At 38.0% G+C, this 23454-nt stretch overlaps 1 protein-coding gene across 2 annotated transcripts in view; it reads right to left on the reverse strand.

The window, feature by feature from the left end:
• CERS6 (ceramide synthase 6) overlaps window positions 1-23454 on the reverse strand; it is a 110487-nt gene that overhangs the window by 27357 nt on the left and 59676 nt on the right. For both annotated transcript variants that reach the window (XM_085066537.1, XM_085066536.1), the window contains exons 5-6: window positions 7310-7360; window positions 4746-4838 (exon numbers count right to left, since the gene is read on the reverse strand). In XM_085066537.1, coding sequence (XP_084922663.1) covers window positions 4746-4838; window positions 7310-7360 — 144 coding nt within the window. The remainder of the gene's footprint in view (window positions 1-4745; window positions 4839-7309; window positions 7361-23454) is intronic.

Raw genomic sequence — 23454 nt, forward strand, 5'->3', positions numbered from 1 at the left:
GCAGTCATATCAAGCCATTATTTTAAATCCATTTTTTTCAAGCAGACAGAAGAAAAAGATGAAGGATCTTTCCCTTTCTGAGTGTCCTAAGGGAAAAAAAGAGTATGGCATCCTAGTAATTTCAGGAACTACAAACCCACACATGGAGACCATTTTAGCATGTCACAGTAATAAAAACAGCAAAGCACCTACCTTATTCCCTGGGATTAGAAGCTACTAGCTACTAGCAGTCCTCTATGGCCATAGTGCAGCCTAGCTCTTTACCTCCTTCAGCTGCAAATACTATGGCACTGTTCTGAATTTTCCTTCCAAATGCAATTATGTTAGTGCATTGGCAGTCCAAATGGGGCAAAATGTCAAGTAGAAAATCTCCTCTGTTTTCACAGCTGACACATTTATGTTCTACAAATATAAGATTTCCAGTCCCTCTTGGATATTCTTCAAGGCATTCCTGACAATATGGATTATTCCTAAGCAATCCTAATGCTCCTGGGCAGCAGTCTTCTGCATTTTTGCATGAGTCTTCTTAAAGAAATGCTGTTCAGGGAACTCCTTCTGTAGTGATGTTTCTTAAAAGAGATAATTACTTGAATCTGCCATCTCTGAAACTGAGATGCAGGAAACTGACCTACAGAAAACTGTTAGAAAACTGTTAGAAAAAGGTAGCAATGATATAAATAAGACTGCTTTGTTATTGGGGTTCTTTCTTTCCAGTTTGTGACATTTCTTTAAATCATTAATTAATACTATGCCCTGAAGATGCTACCTGTTAAGATTTTAGTTATACCCAAGGGTAATTGTGGCTAGCACAGGTCTTTCTCGTGAGAACATTCTGCTGTGTTTCATAAACAAAGATAAAGTCTGGATGTTTTTCAAACAGTGTCTCGAGATTTGGACAGTTCAGGCCTGGCCAATCAGGCCTAGGGGGAGGTTTCTGGCTGACCAATCTGGGCGACCTCTGAAAAGTCTATATATATTGAAATCAAAATAATAAACAGTCTCTTTCTTGCTACACTGAGAACTCAGGTCTTTTCTGTGCTAGCAGCTCAACAGCGACAGGTAATGAGCACACAGATACTAATGGGACAAATCCCCATAATGCCAAGTGGTACTTGTGTTCCCAGCTTACTGCAGCACTTTCAACCATATATAGCAGACAAGCAGCTGTACAGGAATGGGCTTTTTAATTTTTTTTAATTGATGTATTTCAAATCATATGTATGTTTGTGAAAGATGTATTTATTTACGGAAGATTTGCAACCTCCAGTTGTAACTGCTGGACGACGTCATGTGGCTATGTGATGAAAATCTGTGGCTAAGAATAGGAGAAAGAACCTATTCCAGTCAATATCAGTGGGAAGAACACAGGGCAGAGAGCAGAGAAACCCCATGGGTCTCAACTTGTAGACAAGCCCTCTGTAATTAAGGCTTCTGCCACCCACATTTGTTCAACATGCCACACTCACTGACTGAACTGCCAAGTGGCTATGGAGCATTAGTGCCACTGAAGGGCAAAACATCATCTTCATGGCTTGTATCATAGATCAATAAGGGAAGGAAAGGTCTGCAAAACATATGCAATCGAAATTGCTTCCACTGAAACAAAAGAAATCAATTCTGGGTCTCTTTTTTACCAAGAAAAGTCTCTTTGAAGAAAGAGATCTAGTGTCCAAATTCAGCAAAATATAGTGTAATTTTCTAGAATCAAAATTCAGTATTCAAGAAAATTAGCAGCTACAGATAGTTTTATGATTGGAATGAGTGAACAGTCACACAAAAAAACCAAAACAGAAGCTCTAGGAACTGCCAAATGCTTGGAACTAAAAGGCATGAATACACAGAAAGGTCTCCTACATCTTCTACAAACCTGTGAAAACACTGAGAAGAGATTTTATACATTCCTTTAAATGTACCTGTCAAAATTTTTTCTGTGAAACAATACCTTAGTTACCCAGGAAATATGTAAATAAGCCTCACTGCTTTTAAGGTTCATCAGGTGCTTATGAAACTAACAGACTTCTCTCTTTTTTTTTTTTTGGTGTTTAACAAAACAGGAGTATGGGAAGCTGGACAAAGATGACAAAACATCAATTCATATTAGGTTGCAGTCTTTGAAGATGAACACCCTTAAGAGTAGAATGTCATTACAGCAACACAGTAGATATTTATGAAACTAACATGCCAGTATAAAACTGTAGAAGTTAATACACACAGTTCACTGACTTAATGCCAATAGTAGGTATGTGCAACAGCCTAGTTTGCTCACACCTCCAGTCGGGCAAAGACAATCTGGTGGAATTTATAGCACCTAAATAAAGACTAACAAGTATTTGAAAGTCATAAAAAACCCTGGAAATAATTTTTGATGTAATCCATTTGCTATCGGAGAAGAATCAAATGGAGATGGAAAACAGCAAGTACATTTCTCTTGAGCTACAGCAAGTAAAAGACCAGTGCTGGAGTTGGGCCAGTGCCGAGTGCTGCTGCTTTCAGCAAGGACACACTGCACCTCTCCTTCAGAAAAACCCAACTACATGAAAAAAAGCATCTGGCTGAATTCCTGCAGTGCACAAGACTGCCTGGGCACTTCTGACCATCCCAGAATGTAACGCAGCCACTGCTGCTGAATTTAAAGTATCTAAAACAATAACCAAGACTTAGATAAAAGTATTCCTTTCACCGTAACATGAAAACATCAACAGTTTACTTGGGTTGAGAACTGTTAATCTGCTCCATACAAGCCAATTGTGAAATATTACAATAGCATATGATATTAGCAAATTTTCTGCTTCTTCCTGTTAAACAGATCCCTGTTTCATATGGGCACCATTCCACACATTGCATATTGGGTGCATTACAAGGTTTCCACATTTTTTTTAAACTAAACCTTCTTTTAAAAGAGTACTATGGTGTTGCAAGAGCTGGTGTCTCTGTCAAGCTTGTACTCCTTTTTGTCAACTACTGTCTTTAGTACTAACATTTTTCAACTCAGTGGATTTCCTTGGCAGCTTGCACTCACAGACAGTTTTACTGTGTGACACCAGGGCACAGCTGCATTTCTCTAGTCTGATGTTCCTCATTATCAATTTCGCTTACACTACAAAAGGACTGTCTCCACAGTCCAAACTGAGTGATCTAATAGGTTATAAATATGGCATCTCCACTGTTTCCTCTAGAGTGCTGATAATGAAAGGCTTTTGACTTGCTGTAACTGCACTGCAGATGTTGTGCTCCTGCTCTCTGCTGGACACTGCATGTTTTGAGACACAGCAGCTGCATGGGACACTGCTAGGATCTGGTACTCTGGGTTCAAGCATTGCACATCTGTGGCCAGGATATTACTTGGCTGTTAGCGATCCACTTTCCCACCTCCACGTCCTATGCTATTTCCACAGCAGGTTGCTCTGAAGTTTTTCTGATAACAAGTAAAAGTCATTTATGTATAACTAAGAAACAGACTTGGCACCTGCAGCTTACTATATCAGTCAATATTACTTTTGATTTAAATTCATCTCCACTATCATACAGCTCCCTTGAGCACTCTTTCTCTTTATCTCTGGTTTTTGAAATAGTGAAGTTATACTCATTTCAAGCTCATGATTAACAGAATGTTTAGCATCTACAGACAATGCAAGCAAGGGATTTACAAGTATTCCTCATAAATTGGTTGTTTTATTCACAATTTACCCTCCAATATGGATTTAAATTTTGTGGACACTTTCTTGAGATTTCTACTTCTGAAATAATCTGGAAATCCAAATAGAGGAGTGTGTTTGTATATAGGTAGCTCTAGCATAGAACTCCTAGGAATACACTGTAGTTTCAAATGGAAGATAAGTTTATTCAGATCACACTGCATCCTTAATTTATTCTTTTCAGAGTTATGCTCCTGCTAAAATTCTAATAAACAGGGGTTTTTCCATTAGCATAGCCTACAATCATTTATTTAAATGACAGCTGAAGGAGGCACATAAATATACTAAAAAATAATTTCAAATGTATAAAAAAATTAATTTTGACACATTAAAGCCCCTGCAAGAGTAGCTCAAAGAACTGTTATTCTAGAATAACTGTTGTACTGCTTGTTCTGCTATGGACTAGGATTCTCTTTGGAGGAGAGAACTCGAAATATGGAACAGGTTGCTACTGATTCTGGGAGAAGATTTCTATTTGGACAGAGTTTTTTTTTTTCATTAACAGCCCTCTAATAGCAATGCTCAGCTACTTGAAATTTCATAACTGTAAGGGTAAAATTAAATATAACATCACTTTTTAATATTAAATGTATCCCTGTTTTCACTATCCTTTTGTAGAAAAAATGGAAAGCCCTCACAGATCTTCTCTCACAAAGTGATACTGTGAATTTATGAGGCAATCTTGCTCTTTTTAATTGGAATTTCATAATTTAAATCTTAGAATAAACAGTACATCTACAAGATACTACCTGTTCAATTCCATTCAACTCACTGTATGAAAGCAGAAGTTTTTTTTGGCTTCTGCTATTTGCCCTTCAATATTTGATTGCTCCAGGTTCTTCTTCCCATGTGCAGAAAAAACCCACATTATAGTAAAAAGGAACAGAGTAAGACAATCTCAGTCTCTCAGTGATTACTATCTGCAAGAGTTGAACCCTAGAAATTACTGTATTTCCAGTTCACTGCATATGTAATACAGGTATTCCTCAAGTCAAGAATGATTACGTTAAAGCTTAAAGCTTTTATTGGTTTTAGTCTCATTGTTCTTACCTTTCTTCTGACGTCAATGAATTGAGAAAACATTAAGGACCAGTAGAATGACAATTCAACCATGTAGTAATAATGAAGGTCAGGCATCAGTGGCTGAAAGATGGAGATGAGAAAAGGTTAATAGAGTCTAACTCACATTACAGGCAGCTGAAGTCTATAGGAGACATGTTTTATCACAGGGCACTATTGAATTATACACAAGCATCCTATGTAAAAAAAACCCCAATGATGGCTCTGGAGCAGACTAAATTCTGAGTACTCCTAAGTCTGTTTTGAAAGTTTACTTGAAACATCTTGCTGTGTATCAGTAATGTGAGTTTAAAGCATAGCAAAAAAAACCAATGCTAGAGTAGACTAGAAAAGAAGTAATGTTAGTGTATATCTCATCTGCTTACGATGAAAAATGCAGGCTTTGAGCAGAGCTCTTTCTAATATAAATGCCTATTTTTGAAGAATTTAACCATTTTATGGGGACATATTAATATTTGGAAAGAAGAAAATAAAATAAATTTATCCAAGCATCTTGTCTGATATACGACATGGTTACAGAGATGTTTCAAAGTAAAAGAAATAAAAATAATAATGCAAAACCAAAACCAACCTGGGGTAACTTCAAAGAAGGTAACTGGTGGCACACATAAGCTGTTTGGCCCCCAGCCTAAGAGACCCAGTCCTAGGAGCTACTCTAATTTGTGCTAATGTGCCTCCATGACAGTCACATCTTCCATGGCAGTGATAGAGAGGGACACTGGCAAAGGAGAAGCTCCTGAGGGCAACTCCCAATTAGATAAACCATCTCTAGAGCTGCCTGCACTGGCACAACTATGCACCCAAGCAGGGTATGAGCTGTTTCCATTGGCAAGAGGGATTTCAGTTGCACCTTTTATTCCTATTGCCTTTTGCAGACAAGTTTTTTGCAGCTGAAAACCAGTCCTTGGATTCCCAGAAAATGCTCTGTGGGTGTTATTTTAATGTAGACATATGCTTATGCTTTATGAAAAATGTGTACACTCAAAGTCAATCCTTTAAAGTGAATTCTTGGGTCAATATAATCCTTTTCTGATTCAGAGAGACTGCCAATAAACTTTTAATTAGGTGTAATTAAAAAAAGGAAAGAAAATAAGAGCTTGCAATGAACTGTAACTATTACACTCATTATTGCAAGGGAATTCACTGGGGAAAATTTCTAGTAAAAAATTAAGACTGTCAGCTGCTCTCTTAACAATAGCATTCATATTTCTAAACTCATACACAGTGATAGCATAGGGCAATTCTGAAGATGTCATGGATTCCCTCTTGGATCTATAATGTGTTTAACCTAGTTCAAATGTTAGGTTTCAGTTCTCCATAGACTTAACATCAATAGAAGTGTCCTGTGCTTATGGCTGTGTTGCCACCAAAATGATCCATTTTACTGTATCTACAGTAAAGTCCAGCTGGATTTCTGCTTTGCATTGTTGAGTAATTTACAAAGGAGTTGGAGCAGACAAAAGATTAGAAATTTTATCTAGTTATGGAAAAAAACAAACCAAACAAACAAAACAAAACAAAAGCAAAAACAAATTGAAAGCCCAGTACTTAGTCCCGATTAGCACCCAGTAGACATTTTTATCTTCCAGACAGTGATTTTCATAATGAATTTAATTTGAAAATTTGCTTTATGTTGGACCTTCACCACTACTAGAATGATATTAGACATAGAAATTTTAGCTCCCACACTCTAAAAGCTGTAACCAACTTTCTAAATGACCTTCTTCTTCTGGTAAGTCTGGTAAACATACGTTCTTCAATCAGTAAGATTCATGGTCTTTTGTTTTAAGTCAACGTCTTATTGCATGTAGTAATACAAAAATAGTAGAAAACGGGGCTGAGAGGCACCAGTGACTGTAGCCATATCAATCTAAGAAATACTTGCACGTAAAATTTCTGAGGGATTAAGTTTCAACACTTCCCCCATTCAATTTCTGCTGCTGCTTCCCTAATGTTGTTCGGTTCACCCTCAAGTCTCAGGGTCGAATTTAAGTCATTATTTCTTCTGAGGCTCCATGACCAAATTCCTTCAGCCTTTCTCAGATCAAGATTTCTGCTGCACTGTCTCCACTGAACTACTTCAAACAGATACACAACCTTCAAGAACAGTAGCATCTAAACACAGTTCTCTTGTTCAGCCTGTTAAGGGCTGTTCACTGTCACAGGCATTCATGTTTCGGACAATCCTCTTCTTCATACTTTTCAGTCTGGCAATTACTTTCTTTCCCCCTTCCCTGCTCTTTAGGGGAAAAAAAAAAAATAAATATATATATATATATGCCCTAGACAGGTTAAACTCCTTAAATTGCAAACTTTTATCTGGAGCTTTTGGAATTCAGTGTGTGAAATTCAGGTGTGACAGCTATGTTCATCTTTCCCATCTTGAACTCAAGTAAGATGAGAACTATCTAGCAATGCTCTGAAATGCTGAGTAGCCCGTTCATACAAACATATTGGCACAAAGCCCCACCACAATAAAAACAGAGCTCTGCAGTAGTGCCAAGCTTGTTTTCAGACAGCACTGTAACTTTTACCTGATATGGATACCCGCTCCAGCACTGCCTGGTATTCCAAAGCCAGGGTGTCTGAAAGAAAGAAAAAACAAAACAAAGGTCTGTACACACTACTTTGTGCAATGTTAAGTGTATATGTTTAATACCAATGAAGAACAAAAATATAAGAATAGCTTAAAATTTGCATTTTTTTATAGAAGCTATGAAAACTGAATAGAACAAGGAGACTTCTCAGAGTCTCACAGCATGAATTAGAGCAACTTGCCATTTTTCTTTGGTACCCCATGACCTCACTTTCACAGGAGTGCAGACTGAATGTAACTGGCTCATGCTTGGATGGTCAGAATTCACACTACCTTCTCAAAAGCACAGGAAATTTAGCCCTCAGGCTGCTCAAATATTTTGAAGAAGGTTCCTTGCATGTGCCATTATATATAAGCCCTCTTCCATATAGGATCCATCCTTCATCCCTGCCACGTTAGCTTAAAACAGCAAATAGTACCTTTTGCTTTCCTGGCTGAAGACATGACCATCCAGAGATGATAGATTTTGCTATCACATGGAAAATACTCTCATATATTATGGCAACATGGAAAATGCCAGAGACAAATTTATTGCAGCATGCATCCACAGACTCTTGCATTGCAAAAAGGTGGGCAAACTAAAAGGCTTGGGAAGATTAAGCTCTCTTATGCTTCCTGTTTCTTTGCTGCTTTCATGACATTTATATGATTATTTCTCTTTCAATGCTGCAGGAGAGCCTTTCAAATCTCTTACTGTAAGCATGTTGTTTCTTCCAGACTTCTTTAGTTTTTATCACCTTTTCTGAGCAACTAAGTGGATTTGAGATAGAAAATACCATATGGGTAAGGTCTTCTACACAACATACTCAACCATTTGAAGTATTTCCACTTTGGGTAGTAAGAACATGACCAAATGAACAACGGGCAAGTGACCAAATGAACAAAGGGCAAGTAGTACCAATTCCCTTTCTGTGAATGAGCAGGAGCAATGCCTTTCAGAGATGCATGTCTTGCAAATCACAGCTGCATCTCAGGTTCTGGCAGCATCTGGACCTTCAGAAGCACTTGCCTACACTACAAGTAACCACCCTAGGGCACCTAACTAGAAACATGAAAGAAAACTGTGGACTTAAGAACTTTGTGCAACTCATTTACATAACCTTATCTCCTCTAAATTAGAGTATAAAGGGGACAGAACATTATTAGTAAGTTTCCTGGGTGAAGGCAGCACTTACAGCATACATTTACTGCACTGAAGGCTTCCCCGAGATCACAGTTTTTCAAATAAATCCTCACTGTACAAGAGAAGGCATATTCTTGTTTTCACCATGAGGTGGAGCAGCTCAGCTCAGGCAAACCATAACAAACTCAATGAAAATACAATGGGTGAGCATCAAAGCAAGAAAATGGACACTAGGCAGAATGATTCTACCAGGTTGAGAATCAGGCTAGCTAAGAAGGATAGGTACATTAATAAAAGAAAGGACAAATCCTAGTCTGAATTACAGTCCAATTCCCAATTGATACTCAACTTCTGATAGTGATTTGTGTTACAGAAGACCCTTACAGCCTTTGCTGGTCAACAGTGATGAAATACGATTATTAAAGGCTCTTCCTGTATTTTTGAATCTGCCTATTAATGAATAAGAAGATAAAATAAAATTTGTACACCCATATCCCCAAAGCTCCTGAAATGGCAAAGAATAATTCTTACAGTAACCTGAGAGGCATACCAACATTCAAAGTAACAGACCTAGAGTTTTTGATATGCCTCTCACAAGGATGCTGTAAAAATTATAAAAGTCCATCCAAACTTTTCCTTCCCTCTATCAGAAATAATTTCTTCATGGAAGCAATTAATTGGTTCAAACGTCTCCACAGTATTTACTGTGCTATACAAGTTCCCCTCATTTCATGAAAAAAAAAAAGTCTTTGGAAACAGCCAAGGAAACCCCTCTGCAAGACAATATACAGAATCTAAACTATTTCTGTCTGACAGCCTCCTAAATTAGACCCATAGAAATATTCTAGGATAATTCATAGTTTTAGACAGGTCTGAAAAGCTGTAACTGTCTTTCATATCCTATTCAACGAGAGATAAGAGATGCTTCCTACCCAATTATTTTGCAGCCTAAAATACAGGTCCTAACAAAAAAAGCATATTTTTTCTCTTTCAAATATTATGACATCTTAAGGCCTCTTCATAGAGATGCCTGCTGCAGGAGCTACAGATACACAGGTTTATGTGCAATTAAAATGTTGATTGCTAAATAAAATAGGCCTCACTGGAGGAACCTACAACCACAAAGCCCTAAAGGGTATCACAAACTGACAAATAATGTAATGTGTGCATTAAGCCTCAGAGACAAATAACACATTGCAGACCACATGCCCCTTCTGAGCCACGTAAGGCTCAGAAAGCCATGCTGCCATCTCAGACAAAATGCTTGTGAGTAGCTGTTTGGAAACCTAGCGGATCCTATGTAGGCAACAGGGATTAGAACAGCAGGGCTCCTACACCACCTTCTTACCCTTCTTTCCTCCCCAGTCTCCCCTCCTCTTGACTTGCCTTGGCATCTCTGAGTTGGATCTTAACAGCTTTAGCAGCAGGGCACTTGGGTTATGCTTGGGCTGGAGGGTTTTAGGGAAGAGGTAGAGGAAGAGCTTAAGTCCAGCCTTCCTCTCTGACCTCCACAATGAGCCCTAGACTGCACCCAACACCTACATGTAAACCATGGTTATAGCTGGACCAAGAAGGATCTTATTTAATCCTCTGTGAACCTCACAGCTGTGGAATACTCTGCAGAGGCTTCAGCTCACACAGTCTGCAGTATGAGACCTAGACACATAAGTGAAAGCTGGATTAATCGTAAAGTACCCAAGACTGATATTCCAGGACACAAGCGAGTCCTGTGTGTGCTATTAGGACATGTCTGCAAACTTCCTCACAACAGGCAAGTTCACCATGAAGCAAAAGACAGCTCTTCCTGAAAAGTCCCATGATGGGTAAGAAGAAAAGGTCAGGGACTTGGCTCCACAACAGACCCTTTTCTGATGACCATAAAAGCAAGTTTCTGTTTTTACTTCCTGTTGAATACCCAATTTTTCATTTTACTTCTTATTCTTGGTATATAATCTCTGAAAAAGGCCCCTCTTAAGCTAGAAACAATACTAAATTATGCCAGGCACAAAGCACCAGTCCTATAATGCTGACACCCTGCAGTACAGAACATAAAGGAGTTCAGATGGAAACTGAAGTTTTACCACATTTTGATGCAGTGCAAAATAAATGCAGTATCAATGACAGAGGAGGTAAACAGCTGTTCAGTCTGTTGAGATTTACAGCATTAAGGAACAAATCACGTTAATTCCATTACACGAATATCTGCTAAAAACTCCAGCAAACCTCTCTCCAACTCTGTGATTAAAGAGAGTAGTTTTAAAGAATTCCTTCGGAAATAAAACTTCTCTTGAGACAAGGGAATTACTGAGGATTTTGGAAAAAAAAGCCCAAAAATCCCTCCCAAATTATCTGTGATGTTTGCCTACTAGGCCAGAAGCCTTCAGCTGTTTCGTATCCATTGCTTCATTCACTTAACTCTAGAGAAAGCATCTAATTGGCCCCTGGCTTTCAGAAAGCACTAAGAAGTGAAAATCACCAGGTCTTGCTCAAAATGCTGCTAGTATCTAGTATGTGAAAGGTCAGTTTTGATAGTAAATGGAGGGGGGAAAAAAAGCAGTACAATAAAAGCCTTTCTATTTGTGAGTATCACAAAGAGCTTCTATGTACCTGATTTACTCCTGACCATGAGGGCATGTTGTAACTCCTAAAAGGGTTCCTCCTAAATTCTCAGGTAAGTACGGAAAATCTTCTGAATTTTCCATCAAATAAAGAAATATAATCTGCCTGCAGTTTTTTCAGAATCCAGCATGTAAAATTCCAGGAACATGATGACAGAATCCCCACATTTCACTAGAGCCAATTTATGTTCAAAACACATTTCAAATCAAAATAAGACATCCTTAGTAAAAAAAAAAAAAAAAATTATGTTGCTTTTGAAATTAGAGAGTTTTTGAACCTGTACAACAAAACCAGCACAATACAGAGCATTCACTGTGTACATGTTCAGTTCTCTGCAAATTCAAAAGGCCAAGATTTCTATCTGGCTCAGTTAAATGTGTTTGAATACAATTTTATATCATTTGTCTCTGACAGTTACAAGCAATATTAAGTAGAACGGAAATTAGCACCATTAATTATAGTCACAATAATATATACTTATAGCAAAGCTCTATTGATCTTATCTTTTTGGGGCTGATCCAGGCAAAGAAGTCAAAGATGCCTCATGGCATTCATATCTACATTCATCATGTTAGAGCTGGTTCTTGCTCCTCACAGAAACGAGTGGTACCAAGTAAGGCCAGAAGATTTCCTCTTCATTAGCAGTGACTTAGCCCCAGAAATGCTGTATGCAATTTGCTCTTACCCCCGGAGCAAACATTCACTGTCTGATACATGTACAATGCATGACACAGCCATACTCTTTTGCTCAACAACAGCTGCCTTCTCCCAGCGCAGGCAGAACAGTGGCTCCTGCTCACATGGGCAGACAGACACCTCACGGTATCCTGAGCTTTACACCTCATCTACCCAAAACTGCAACTGCAGAGGAGGAGACTATGAGCTTTCTGTTCACTGCAAAATACAGTAACATTTAACACTTTTGACACATTTTTTATTATCCAGGAAATGAAAATGACAGGTTTTTTAGTCAGCAGCACCTTTTGTAACATTAGCAGGACGACAATTGTTCATAATTAACAGTTGCTTTGGGGTGTTGCATTGTAGTTTTTTTGGTTAGGTTTTTTTTTTCTTCATTGGTTGGTTGGTTTTTGTTTTTGCGCATTTCTACTTGCTTAAATCAAATAATATCTCAATGCTTGTTTTCCCCCAGTTATAACTAGAGATTATAGCATTTTTTTTTCTTTTTCAGTGTATTAATAAAGATTCCTCTCGCACATCACTTGGTTGAACAAGCACTTGCTTAGAGGTGAATAAAATTCCTTGATTTCCTTTTTTTTCTGCAACACCTGTATCCTCTTGGCATGGCATACTGAATGGCTGCTGACATTAGAAAGTAAGTTAGATTACCTTGCAGCACAAAAAGCATCCTTCCTTAGCTTCCCCTGCCAGGGGCTCTATGTTCAGCTGTTACAATCACTACACCCATGTATGGAAAACCCAAAAGATTTTTCAATAAGTTAATCTCTTAGATACAAATTCCACAATGGTCCTGGGCTTCCTTCCCCATCTTCTTACTTGGCTCAATGAGGATCAGCATAACTGTAGACTACTGCAGCCTTTCACTCTTAAGGAGCATGTACATATCCATGAAAATATCCGCTTCTGCATATATTCTCTTTCTCTTACCTACAGAAAAACTCCTTGGTATTAACTGTCGTAAAACAAACTACTGTTTTACAAGTTACAGCAAATGACCTTTTTTTTTTCCCACAAGTATCAATATTTTGCAGCTGACTTCTCTCCAGCAGAAAGAAAATGAAACTCTTTTTTATTTTTCTTGATTTTCAGAAGATTCATAAAGGAACAACCAGAACTTTCTGAGTCAGCTTTTAGAAGTTTCTATCATCCTCCACTAAGTCTGCCTGGCCTCCAAGGACTTCAGACTTAGGATGTCTCGGAAATTCTCTGATTTCCTAAAGACGTATGCTTTTTCTTACTATCCTCTGAACATTTGCCCTGGGTATAGCATCTTCCTTTGCTACTGTTGTATTTGCTTTGCTACTACTTAAGAATTTCTCATACTAAAGTTCCACTGATTTAAAAAATACACCAGGAAGTTTCCAGTCTCTACTGGCCAAGCATACTAGGCTCTGAAGGCACAACCTTAGCAGCCAATGATGTCAAGAGCACAGGCTGAGCTGTGGAATGACACTCTGCAGGCACTACTGCGAGTCACCTACACATCTAAATTATGTATGCTTCCCTCCATCCACAAAATCACTGAGTTCTGACAAAACACCATGCTGGGAACAAAGAGAACTTGGCAAAACAACAAAATCCATGGCTACTATTTTGCATCAATTTGTGTGTGTTCTTCCTTCAAGTGACTGTTAATTTGGACGCAGTTGCTTCTCACACCAGGGATAGCATTTTCATAGATCTTTCACAGATCCAAGCAGTCATTGGTATTTCCTGGCACAGCTAACTACGGAAGAGAAGACAATATGACACATTGTCGATGAACCTCCCGAGGTTCTCTTTTCACATATTGTGACTAAGCAAGCTGTTCTAAGTTTCTGCTTTTTTTTTTTGTCCTCCAGAGTATAGTGCTTTGTGTCTGTAGAAAAAAGGTTTGGGGGAGAAAATGCTTCTGCAACGAACAGTGCTCAGTCTTTCCTCTCAGCAATCTGCACTGCTGATTTCCAAACATAATTAAAAATTATACTTCTACTAATGGGAAACTATAAAATATGGAAGAACTTATAAAGGCCAAGATTAATAACAATAACTGGAAGATGCACTTGGCATTCAAATGCAAGTATATGTGTGCCCAAAAAAAAAGCTTTTAGAAAAAATATGAATTCAAGTTTTGATGTACTTACATAAAATGGTATCTGAAAAGGCAGAATGAGTTCCACACATGCATTCACTTTTCCCTTTAAAAATATCATCTACAGAGATTTGGTGCTTATGTCTTGTATTGATAAAAGTTGAATTTCAACCTACAGCTCATGTGAAAAAGGAAGCTGGTAAAAAGAATTAGAATCTGGAAGGGTCCTGATATTGATTAAGAAAATGCCCTGGGCAGAAAAGCAGAACATTCCAGCCAGAGAAATTGGTGACTGTAGCCTCTCCGCCCCTTACTCTACCAGAGAGCCACCAGTCCCCTTACCAAGCCAAGCCATTAAAATATTTTCTTTCTTTTGTGTACCTTCTTCCCCTAACACTTCCTCTGCTAGTTGCTTCATAGTAAACAAAACTTCTAAGAACTTTTGCCTTCATGTGTAATGCCAACATTTGCAAAGACTATTTGGCCACAGCTAGTTTAGTGGCTAGTGGTGCTATGACATTTTAGAGCAGCTGAAGGTCTGTATAAATATTACAGGAGCTAGGCTAAAGTTCCCAGCAACACTAATCCATGTGTTTTGTAGTTCCAAAATCTGCACTGTAAGAAGAGCACACAAAAAGTAGTGGACACATTCACTCGAGCTCTCCAGATGCCTGATAACCCTTTGATGAAGCAAAGCAGCTGTAGACCCGGTAGCTTTACAGCTGTCTTCTATTTTTGATCACAATGCCAGATCACATCAATTACCCTAGCACTTGCATCTAAGAGGATATTTATGGATTTACTTTATTTAAAAAGACAACACATAACTGCATGCCTGGAATTAGTTTGTTAAGAGAGAGTACTGAGGTTTACACTTGGAAAACCATACCTTGGTAGGAGGGAGACCTGCATAAAGTTAAACTTTTAAGAGATCAGGAACAATTCCAAGAGCAAATCATTAAAAAAATAAAATAAAATAAAATAAAATAGGGCACTTCAACCCTTACTGATCATTGCAGTGTTGCATGATTTCAGACTGCTCCTAATTTTTCTACAGGCTGGAGCTTCAACAAAGCTCCAGGTTTCCCAGAGCTCTGCGCTCTGATACTATGGTTACTCAATGGCATACAGGAAAGTGGTTAATAATTAAACTCATCATGTAATTACAGTTCCTATCTGTGGCTGCTCTGCCAGCAGAGTATATGTGTCTGATTTTGCCCAGCCACTGACTTCCATCCCACGTGCTGATGGGAAGTGTTATTAGATTCCTCATTGTACTCCTGAGGCTGAGTTTTGGAAATTCTGAGGCAGCTACTTTCCTTAGTAGGATTCACTGTGGTCTGCTTCACTGACATATAACATGTTTCACCACTGCAGTCCACAAAGGGAGACAGAGCCATTTTTTAGTAGAAAGAGCAACTCCATTCCAAGGTAAGCACCAAGGTAAAATTTCATGCCTAAACCCAGATGTTTAAGATTGTGGTATTTATGAATCTACACTGCCTACTGGAAAAACATTACAGAGACAAAAGCCAAACAAAAGCCCCAGCTGGTGTGTTTCACTGTACTTTAACATGGGCACATTGTAGCAAGATCTCAAAATGATCCCTGATAGTCTGAAAATTATAAAGTTACTGCAACTGCAGAATTTTTCATAGGAAATACAGGTTTTCTCTAGTTCACGGGGACAATATCTATGCCCAAAGAGGCAAGAATTTGTTTGAATCACATAATGCTATTATGGCCAGGTGGTGAAGAAGACCCTTCATTAGTGAACTCCCCACTCTCAAGTACTGCCACTAAAACCCAAGTGGAAGGAGCTGACTGCTTCTCAACACAGAGATACATGCAAGTCCCACCAGATGACTGAGACGGCAGAACTCCTTCAGACAGGTTGCTGGAACAGGCAGGCCAAAAGCCACACCAGTGTGATGGTCACTAGAGAGGAACCCATTTCTAAGCACTTCAGTCACTGAGCACAGCTAAAACGAGGCATAACCCTAAGCAACAATGAGTAAGGGCAGACTGAAGTAGCTTATTCCCCTTCCACTCCTGCAACTACTGCATTTTTTTGAGGTGCATATATACTGTATCAGGGCAATTCACCTTTGGGGCTGCAGGTCTCTTTACAACTGAAATACTAAGAATCACAGAATGTGCTGAGTTGGAAGGAATCCATCAGGATCATCAAGTCCAACTCCTGGCCCTGCTGAGGACATCCCAAGAATCACATTTCTTGGTGTATTTAATAATGTCACAAGTACTAAGCACTGAATGAAAAAATCTGAGTGACAGAATCTCTCTCATATTGCATTTTCCTCTGACAGAAAGACCGAAGGGGGAAATGTCAATTAATTTTTATATAAAACCACAGTTTGCAATAATTTTTTCCTGCTCAGTTCTGACTCAAGTGACCATGATAACATGTACTTCTCTAAAGCAAACTAAGACAGCCAAAATAATTTCCCAAAATGTCTAAACCTACACAAAATGTTACATCCATTTTCCCTTTGTTTTTCACCTTCCCCTCCCGCCGAGGAAGTGCAAAGACAAAAGCGTTTTGTTGTTTCCATTTGTCATCTGCTGGTGGATCTATTCAGACATGACTTGCAGTTTTTTGCAACTGATCTATTAAAACAACTAGCAATAAGACTGGCTGGTAGGGATGAAAACACTATCATGGATTGCATATGATTTTGTTTCATAAATTACAAATTTGTATTACGTTTTAGTATAAAACCATAAACAGTAAATTTGTGCCACAGCAAAAAACCTAAAGTAACTGGGCAAGAGGAAAGAGTTTTCTCTCCCTCGTCTACTTGAGCCTACAAATCCTGGGAACAGGACAAAAATCCATGGTCAAACTCCCTGAATCACCTCTGAGATAATAACAGGTAAAAAATAGAAGCAAAACTCTGAATTATGTTCAAATTTACAGCAGTAAGTACTTCCCCATGCTAACCTGACATTGTTCAATAGCCAATAGCCAAGACCATCAGTAAGCAGAAAAAATGAGAAAGCTCTGAGGTGTGACAGGATAACATTGGAAGGGAATATAATCAGAAAAAACCCAAAAGATGACTGATAATATATTTGTTTATTGTCAAGATTTTTTCCCTACTACTTTAAAGATAAAATGAAGCAGCTTAATGATTTGAAGCACATATAGTACAAAAATACATATTGTTCTACAGATTTTACTAGTTTAATTGAGACTACAGCAAGCCTGCTCTGTCATTCCCTCAGTAGTGAGTACAACTCATTAATGGCAACTCAAAACACCAGTTACATTATTAATAACCTATTCTTATATCCAAACCTTTAGCCTTTGCTCAGGTTTAATTAGGTGTGAAAAATACAACTGGTTCATTAATTTCAATAGCAAAACATGAAAAGCTCATGGCAATAGAGTGCTCAGCTAATACTTTGCTACCGGTATGAATGAACCACCATAGTTTATAGATTAATTAAATCTTTTTTTATAATAAAATTGCCCAAATATAACACTTTGGGAAGTATTTCCTCTAGATCTGTCATTTTTATGATAGGACACTGAAAAATTTAAATCTTTCAGAAAGCTGGGCTGTCAAGAAAATGAATACTGTGCTGAAGTCAAAATTAGTAACCAGTCCACAGAGGGACATGAGGTCTGGCAGCCCCTCTTTGACTGCCCTGAACCATGGTGTAATGCACAAGCAGTAGAGATGCCGTATATGGCTCAGTATCAGCTTAACTTGCCAAATTGATGATTACACAGCATTTACTTACTACTCTGATGTTATTAAATACTCCCAGCTGGATTCAAAACAGATAAAGTGAAATTCAATTCTAGATTAGATGTGTTTTTTAAATTAGTGTGTTGCTTTTCCGTCCCATGATTATGTAAAATTTGTCCTATTGTCTACATTTGAAAGTCCTGCTGCTATCAGTGTCCTATTACTGAATTAGGTTATCATTGATATTCTCCTTTTGCTTTTTCTTTCAAAATTCTTCAGTTTCCTTTCAGGCACAAATAAATTCTGCCAGCTTGCTTAGCTTTGTCCTCATTTGCCTGATCCAGTTATCTTAACTTTCAACAGTTTACACAGCAAATTATTTCCTATGCTCACTTGCCTTCTCTTACAAAGCCTCGTTGTCCAAAATGCATACATTTTCCTTGTTTAAGTACACTGAGGTGCTACAGTCATTTCAAACTAAGTTTCTCCACTAACTTTGATCCTACTCACAGCATGAGTCATGATTTATATCTCAGGCATCCAAAACACTATTAATCTCTCCTAAATGGTCTCAACAATTTTTATGCCCTTCTGAAGAGATACCTGAAACAAATTCCTTTTCCATGAGATGGGATCTAACTATGGTCTTCCTGGAAACCTGTTCCACTCATGGCTTATTTGAAAATGTAATATGGCATTTCCCCTTTCTCACAATAGCATTCTTCAAAAGACTCTGGAGCACGGGTATTCCTTCCTGCTCACTCAGTGAATTAGAATGTTTTATTAATCACCTAATGCTCAGCCCCGCTTTCACAGACAGGACTAAGATTATAATTCGATTTTAACATTAAAAATTATTGTAGCTTAAAAATTTTCATCACTTGCAGGAACTCAGCAATTGGTTTTATGAGTTAAAAAAGAAAAAAAAAAAAGAAAATAAGAAAAAAAAAAGCTAATAAAATCCCCCAGAGAATCCAAATCAATTTTAAAGCATCCAAAGGCAGGCTTCATTTCCACCCGGAGTGGCACACATATCACATTATCCCTCTGTTAATAGCACAGTAAAATATCAAATATCAGCATTGTGTTAAAAGGGCTTCACAGTGGCCTCTGACATTCTACATTTAAATGAGAATATTTATCCAGCATCAGGCAAATAAGCTCACTAAAGAAAAGGAATTACAAGGCTTCAGTCATAGATAATATAACGACCTTTTGGGTGGAACATGGGAAGGAAACATCACAAGAGATGCAGACTAGAGCAGAAAAAGTGCCCAACAGAACGCCTGATTCAATTGATTCAAGAATGAAGGAGCTATCAAGGGCCCTGGAGGTAAACTCCCTGCTGCCCAGCTCTTGCCATGGTATTGCTTTCTAGAGTCAGTTCTGATTTAAATCAAGGTGGCAGATTATTTCCCAAACTCATGCTTTAGTATCTCAGCGTTAAAACCAGAAAAAAATTAGCCTGCTTTAAGGAATCTTATTCTATGAATCAGATGATAAGACATATTCCAAGCAGCAGCATGAATTTTTCCAAGATGCTGCATTTCTTGTATTGTTATGTTCTGCAAAATATCCAGCAGCATTAGTTTCATGAAAAAGTAAATGCAGCAGGTGTGGCAAGAGAAGATGGGAACAATAAATTAAATACTGACCATTCTGATGCAGGTAATTTTTTTCTGATCCAAGTAATTTTTTTCTGATCGAAACGACGTAACATGCAATGCATTCTGCAAATAGCTTTCCAATAACTGAGGAACTTTTATGACAAAATCAAGCCTATCCTACTGCTACCAAGACTGAAAACGATCTAGAGCACTGGACATTTTGAATACAGCAATTTACTTTTCAGTTTGACAGTTGCTGGTTTTTTGCAGTACATTTTTTTCAGTTCAGTTTAGAATCAACTAATGTTGATTCCCACCCATGATGAATCTTTCTAGCATTAAACCAGAAAGCTTTGAAAGTCACAACTATCAATTGCTGCCTTGGGGAACTCAGGTATTACAGATTATGGCTTTCAGTGGGAAGAGTTGTTGTCAATATTGTAAGCATGAATGATGTCCTCTTGATTCCCATACAATATTGAGAAAAAATAAATTTATTCCATATTTCTCATGAGAGTAGTGTCTGAGAGTCCCCATGAAGGATGTTCTCAATGCACTGTAGAGAAATTGTATGAAGAATTTGAAACTATTAATTTCTGCATTCAAACCATTCTGTTATTTTTTCCCAGAACAGTATCATTAATATGCTAACTAAAACCCCACTTAAACTGTTAGTATGACCTTAGGTTTGAAAACTGTCCCACTCTTATTTCCCACATGATACAAACTTACAATCTTCATCACAGAAATGCTTGTTTCCACAAATACAACAGTTTCATGAAGTGGTTGTGCATATCAATTTATTTACTTCATCTAAGGTTAACAACCTCAATAATATGTGAACCGTAATACAGAAACAATGTCAATAACCATCCACCAATTTACTGACATGCTCTCTTTTTTGTATTTCAAATGAAGGTGGTCTGACTTTAGGCTCTAAAATTCTGGAGTACAAGCATTCCAAAATGGCATTTACAAATTCTACACTACTCTCTCTGGGCTGTAACATGTGCATATATTGCTGCTGCTATTTTATTCCAAAAAGAATCAAAGAATAAGCCAACTCAGCCAAGCAGCAGAATGCAACACTCTCGCAAAAAAGCACAAAGCCAGTTTCTCTCCACATGCACACAGAAATTGTGGGCCACTAACAGAGCATCTTCTGCTGTCACACAGAAACTCACTGGCTCAGTGGCTAGCGCACATATGAGGATAAGCACTGCATTTTCGTCATTTGAAATATCCTGTAGTTTCAAGAAAGAGGAACAGCAGAAGTGGAGCTCTACCTGACAGGCTTTCTATTCATTCATACAACATTGCTATTTTCTATTTGCCTTCCATACATTTATGTAACTTGAGCAGGTTTTTGGAGTCAAATTTATACTTCAACATGGCTTTCCCTGCTCTTCTGCAAGCTACATGTACCACTAGAAATTATAACTTCCCACCAGACAGCTCTCAGTTCTTCAGTATGGGATGACTCATGAGGAAGGACACTCAATCAGCTGCATACATACAGAAGCTTATTGCACCCAGCATTTTTTATATATAGCCACATCATACTCGTATCATCTGCCTTACTTCAACACTAAATTTGAAAAATAGCAAGATTTGTTTATCCAGGCAAATGATCCTTTTCCCGGCAGAATACCTACATGAAACTTCACGTTTCCAAATCTCAATATAGACTTCAGAAGACTTGGAGAAAATTAATCCTCTTTTGTAAGTTTGCAATTCTCGTGGACAATTAAAGGAAGGAAATTAAAAGTGAAAAGTCTATGTACGTCACCTGGAGGCTTTGCATCCATCTTTGTAAAGATTTTCCATTTTACAGCATTATACAGGCATTGCTTAGCATCAAGGATGAGCAAGCAAGAAACAAGCCAATCCTGATCTCTTTGCTCTGCTTCTTTATCACCAAAGATAATGATATTTTTTCCATTTAATTGGAGCACAATCAGACCATTAACTCTTAATGAGCAAAGCCACCATTTATTTAACTACAAAAACTACCAAAGACAACAAAAACATTATCTCATTCCTATGTTAAGGATAAGTAAAGCAATCAATTTAATGCCACCAGAACTTAACGTCTTGTTGGCGTCACTACTGGTGTGGTGCTCTGCAAGGAAGTGTTTTGTAGACATGCAAATGAAACAAATGGTAGTGCTGAAAATCTCAGTTTCATTCAGAAAGGGAAGAATTTGCATATACATGATCAGAGTGGAAATATAATCAATTACTTATATTTTGCGCTTCAAATCTTATTGATTTATAAAGATACAAAGAATGCTGTAGTGAATGCTGGCTTCAGACCTTCAGTGTCAAAACATTCAGAAGTCTGAAAACTAAGAGGGGATGGTCACATCTAGCATTTGCCATTTCACCAAGAATGGGCGCAATGAGGTTTAGATGGAAAGGTGAATGCTTCACATCAAATGATTTTGTGGGCCATCCACTCTTTAGTCACAAATAATTTAAATCTTCTCCAGAAAACAGTGAAGACTGGAGCTGGCAGCTAATAACAAAGAAAGCTTCATCTTCTCTTTCAGAGTTGGTACCTTGGTCCATTTTCCTCATACAGAAGAATACTCATTACCAAATCTGCTCTTGAATATAAGATTTGAGGTAGAATGTGGACTACTTAAACTCTTAACCTACATTTACATTGATTCCCTCTTCTCATAAAGTATCAAAAATAACAGAGGTGACTTCAAATCCTAATTATGATGACCTATTTCATCCCCTAAGTGCATCAGCCATCACACTGCAGGGCATGTTCTGAAACACACAGTGCTATGGGATCAAGTGACAAACCCATCTATCTCCCAGCATCTACTTTATGTCCTGCAGACACTAATAATAAAAAACTTATTTAAAACATGTAGGTTGATAGGTTCTGTTGCAACAGAGCAAACTTCAGTGACAAAGCTTTGTATCAGACATTTTTTCCCTGTGTATTGAGTTTTTTTGAGATTTCAATGAAAGTAATATTTATTATTTGATTAATAACCTAAAAGCATATACTTGTCACTGGAAAAAGAGAAAACCCAAAAGAAGAATTCAATAAAGAGACATAGCTTTCAGTGAGAAAAAATTTTTATATCTCCAGCAATGTACTCAGAAAATACAGCATGTCAAAGTTATTGATGTATCATGTGCAGCTGTAACAAAAAAAAAATTTACAGGTTGCTTTATTTGGTGCAGAAATTTCTTCCATCTATATCAGCCATTAACTGCTGTCATGGACAATAACAAAGACAAGCTTGCCATGTCATTTCACAGAGTGTTACAACTGCTCTGAAGAACAGCTCTATTAGCTCTCGCATGCTTCTGTAGGAAGCAAAAACCAAAGCTGAAAGCCTAGGCCTCTTCTTCCTTGCCAGATGCTCTACCCAAGCAAACCTAAAACTTGAATGTAGTCAGTCAACACCATTCTAAAAATAAATTAACATTGGCATGTATGTAACACTGATAGTATCATACTTCCAGAACTAAACCAGAGTTGATTAAGTCTCCTAAGTAACTATTGCTTCTTAAGCTTGGACACATCTTCCCCAAATGCCAGATAAGCTCCACAAAATCACCCAAGTTACAATGACCCTCTGCAAGAATGGTGGTTTGCCACAATATCCTGTTTAGACCTTCCTTGGGTGGTCTGGTGGGCACAAGGAAACACTGACATCCACCCTTCTGCTGATACTGCACTGATGCAGTATTATTTCTTTATGCAGCAAATAGGGAAGCTGACAGTAGAGACAAGGCAGCAATGATTCATGTGCTGTGGGCATTATGAGAAAGGTGTTTTCAGAAAGAATCCAAAAGGTGGAATTCACTTCTAGGCAAAGAGCCAGCACAAAACAAAGGACATCAAAATCAGCTCAAAATGGTGTTTAAGTAATTGACGGGCCCCATGCCAGTCTTGTAGGTGAATTTCACTCTCAGACTAAGGAAAGAAAATATAAGAGAATCAAATGTGAACAAGAAGTCATCAACACATACAGCAAAGCAAAGGAGTGGCAGGTTGTAATGAGGCTAGATCAAGTTGGAAGGGAAGGACAGTAATATAGAAAACAGCATATTTTGTTTTCTGGCAATTCAAGAACTAACAAAGAAATTACAAAAGAGGTGATGCATTGGGCATAGTGTTTTGGGGAGTGTCTTTTGTCCAGCTGAGTTGGTCCACTTTTATAAAGGAAGTACCTGTAAGAGTTACGGTCATACTGACCAATTTATAAGAAGCAC

Source organism: Lichenostomus cassidix, chromosome 7 (genome assembly GCF_008360975.1).
Source record: "Lichenostomus cassidix isolate B80296 chromosome 7, HeHo_3.0, whole genome shotgun sequence".
NCBI classification, from domain to species: Eukaryota; Metazoa; Chordata; class Aves; order Passeriformes; family Meliphagidae; genus Lichenostomus; species Lichenostomus cassidix.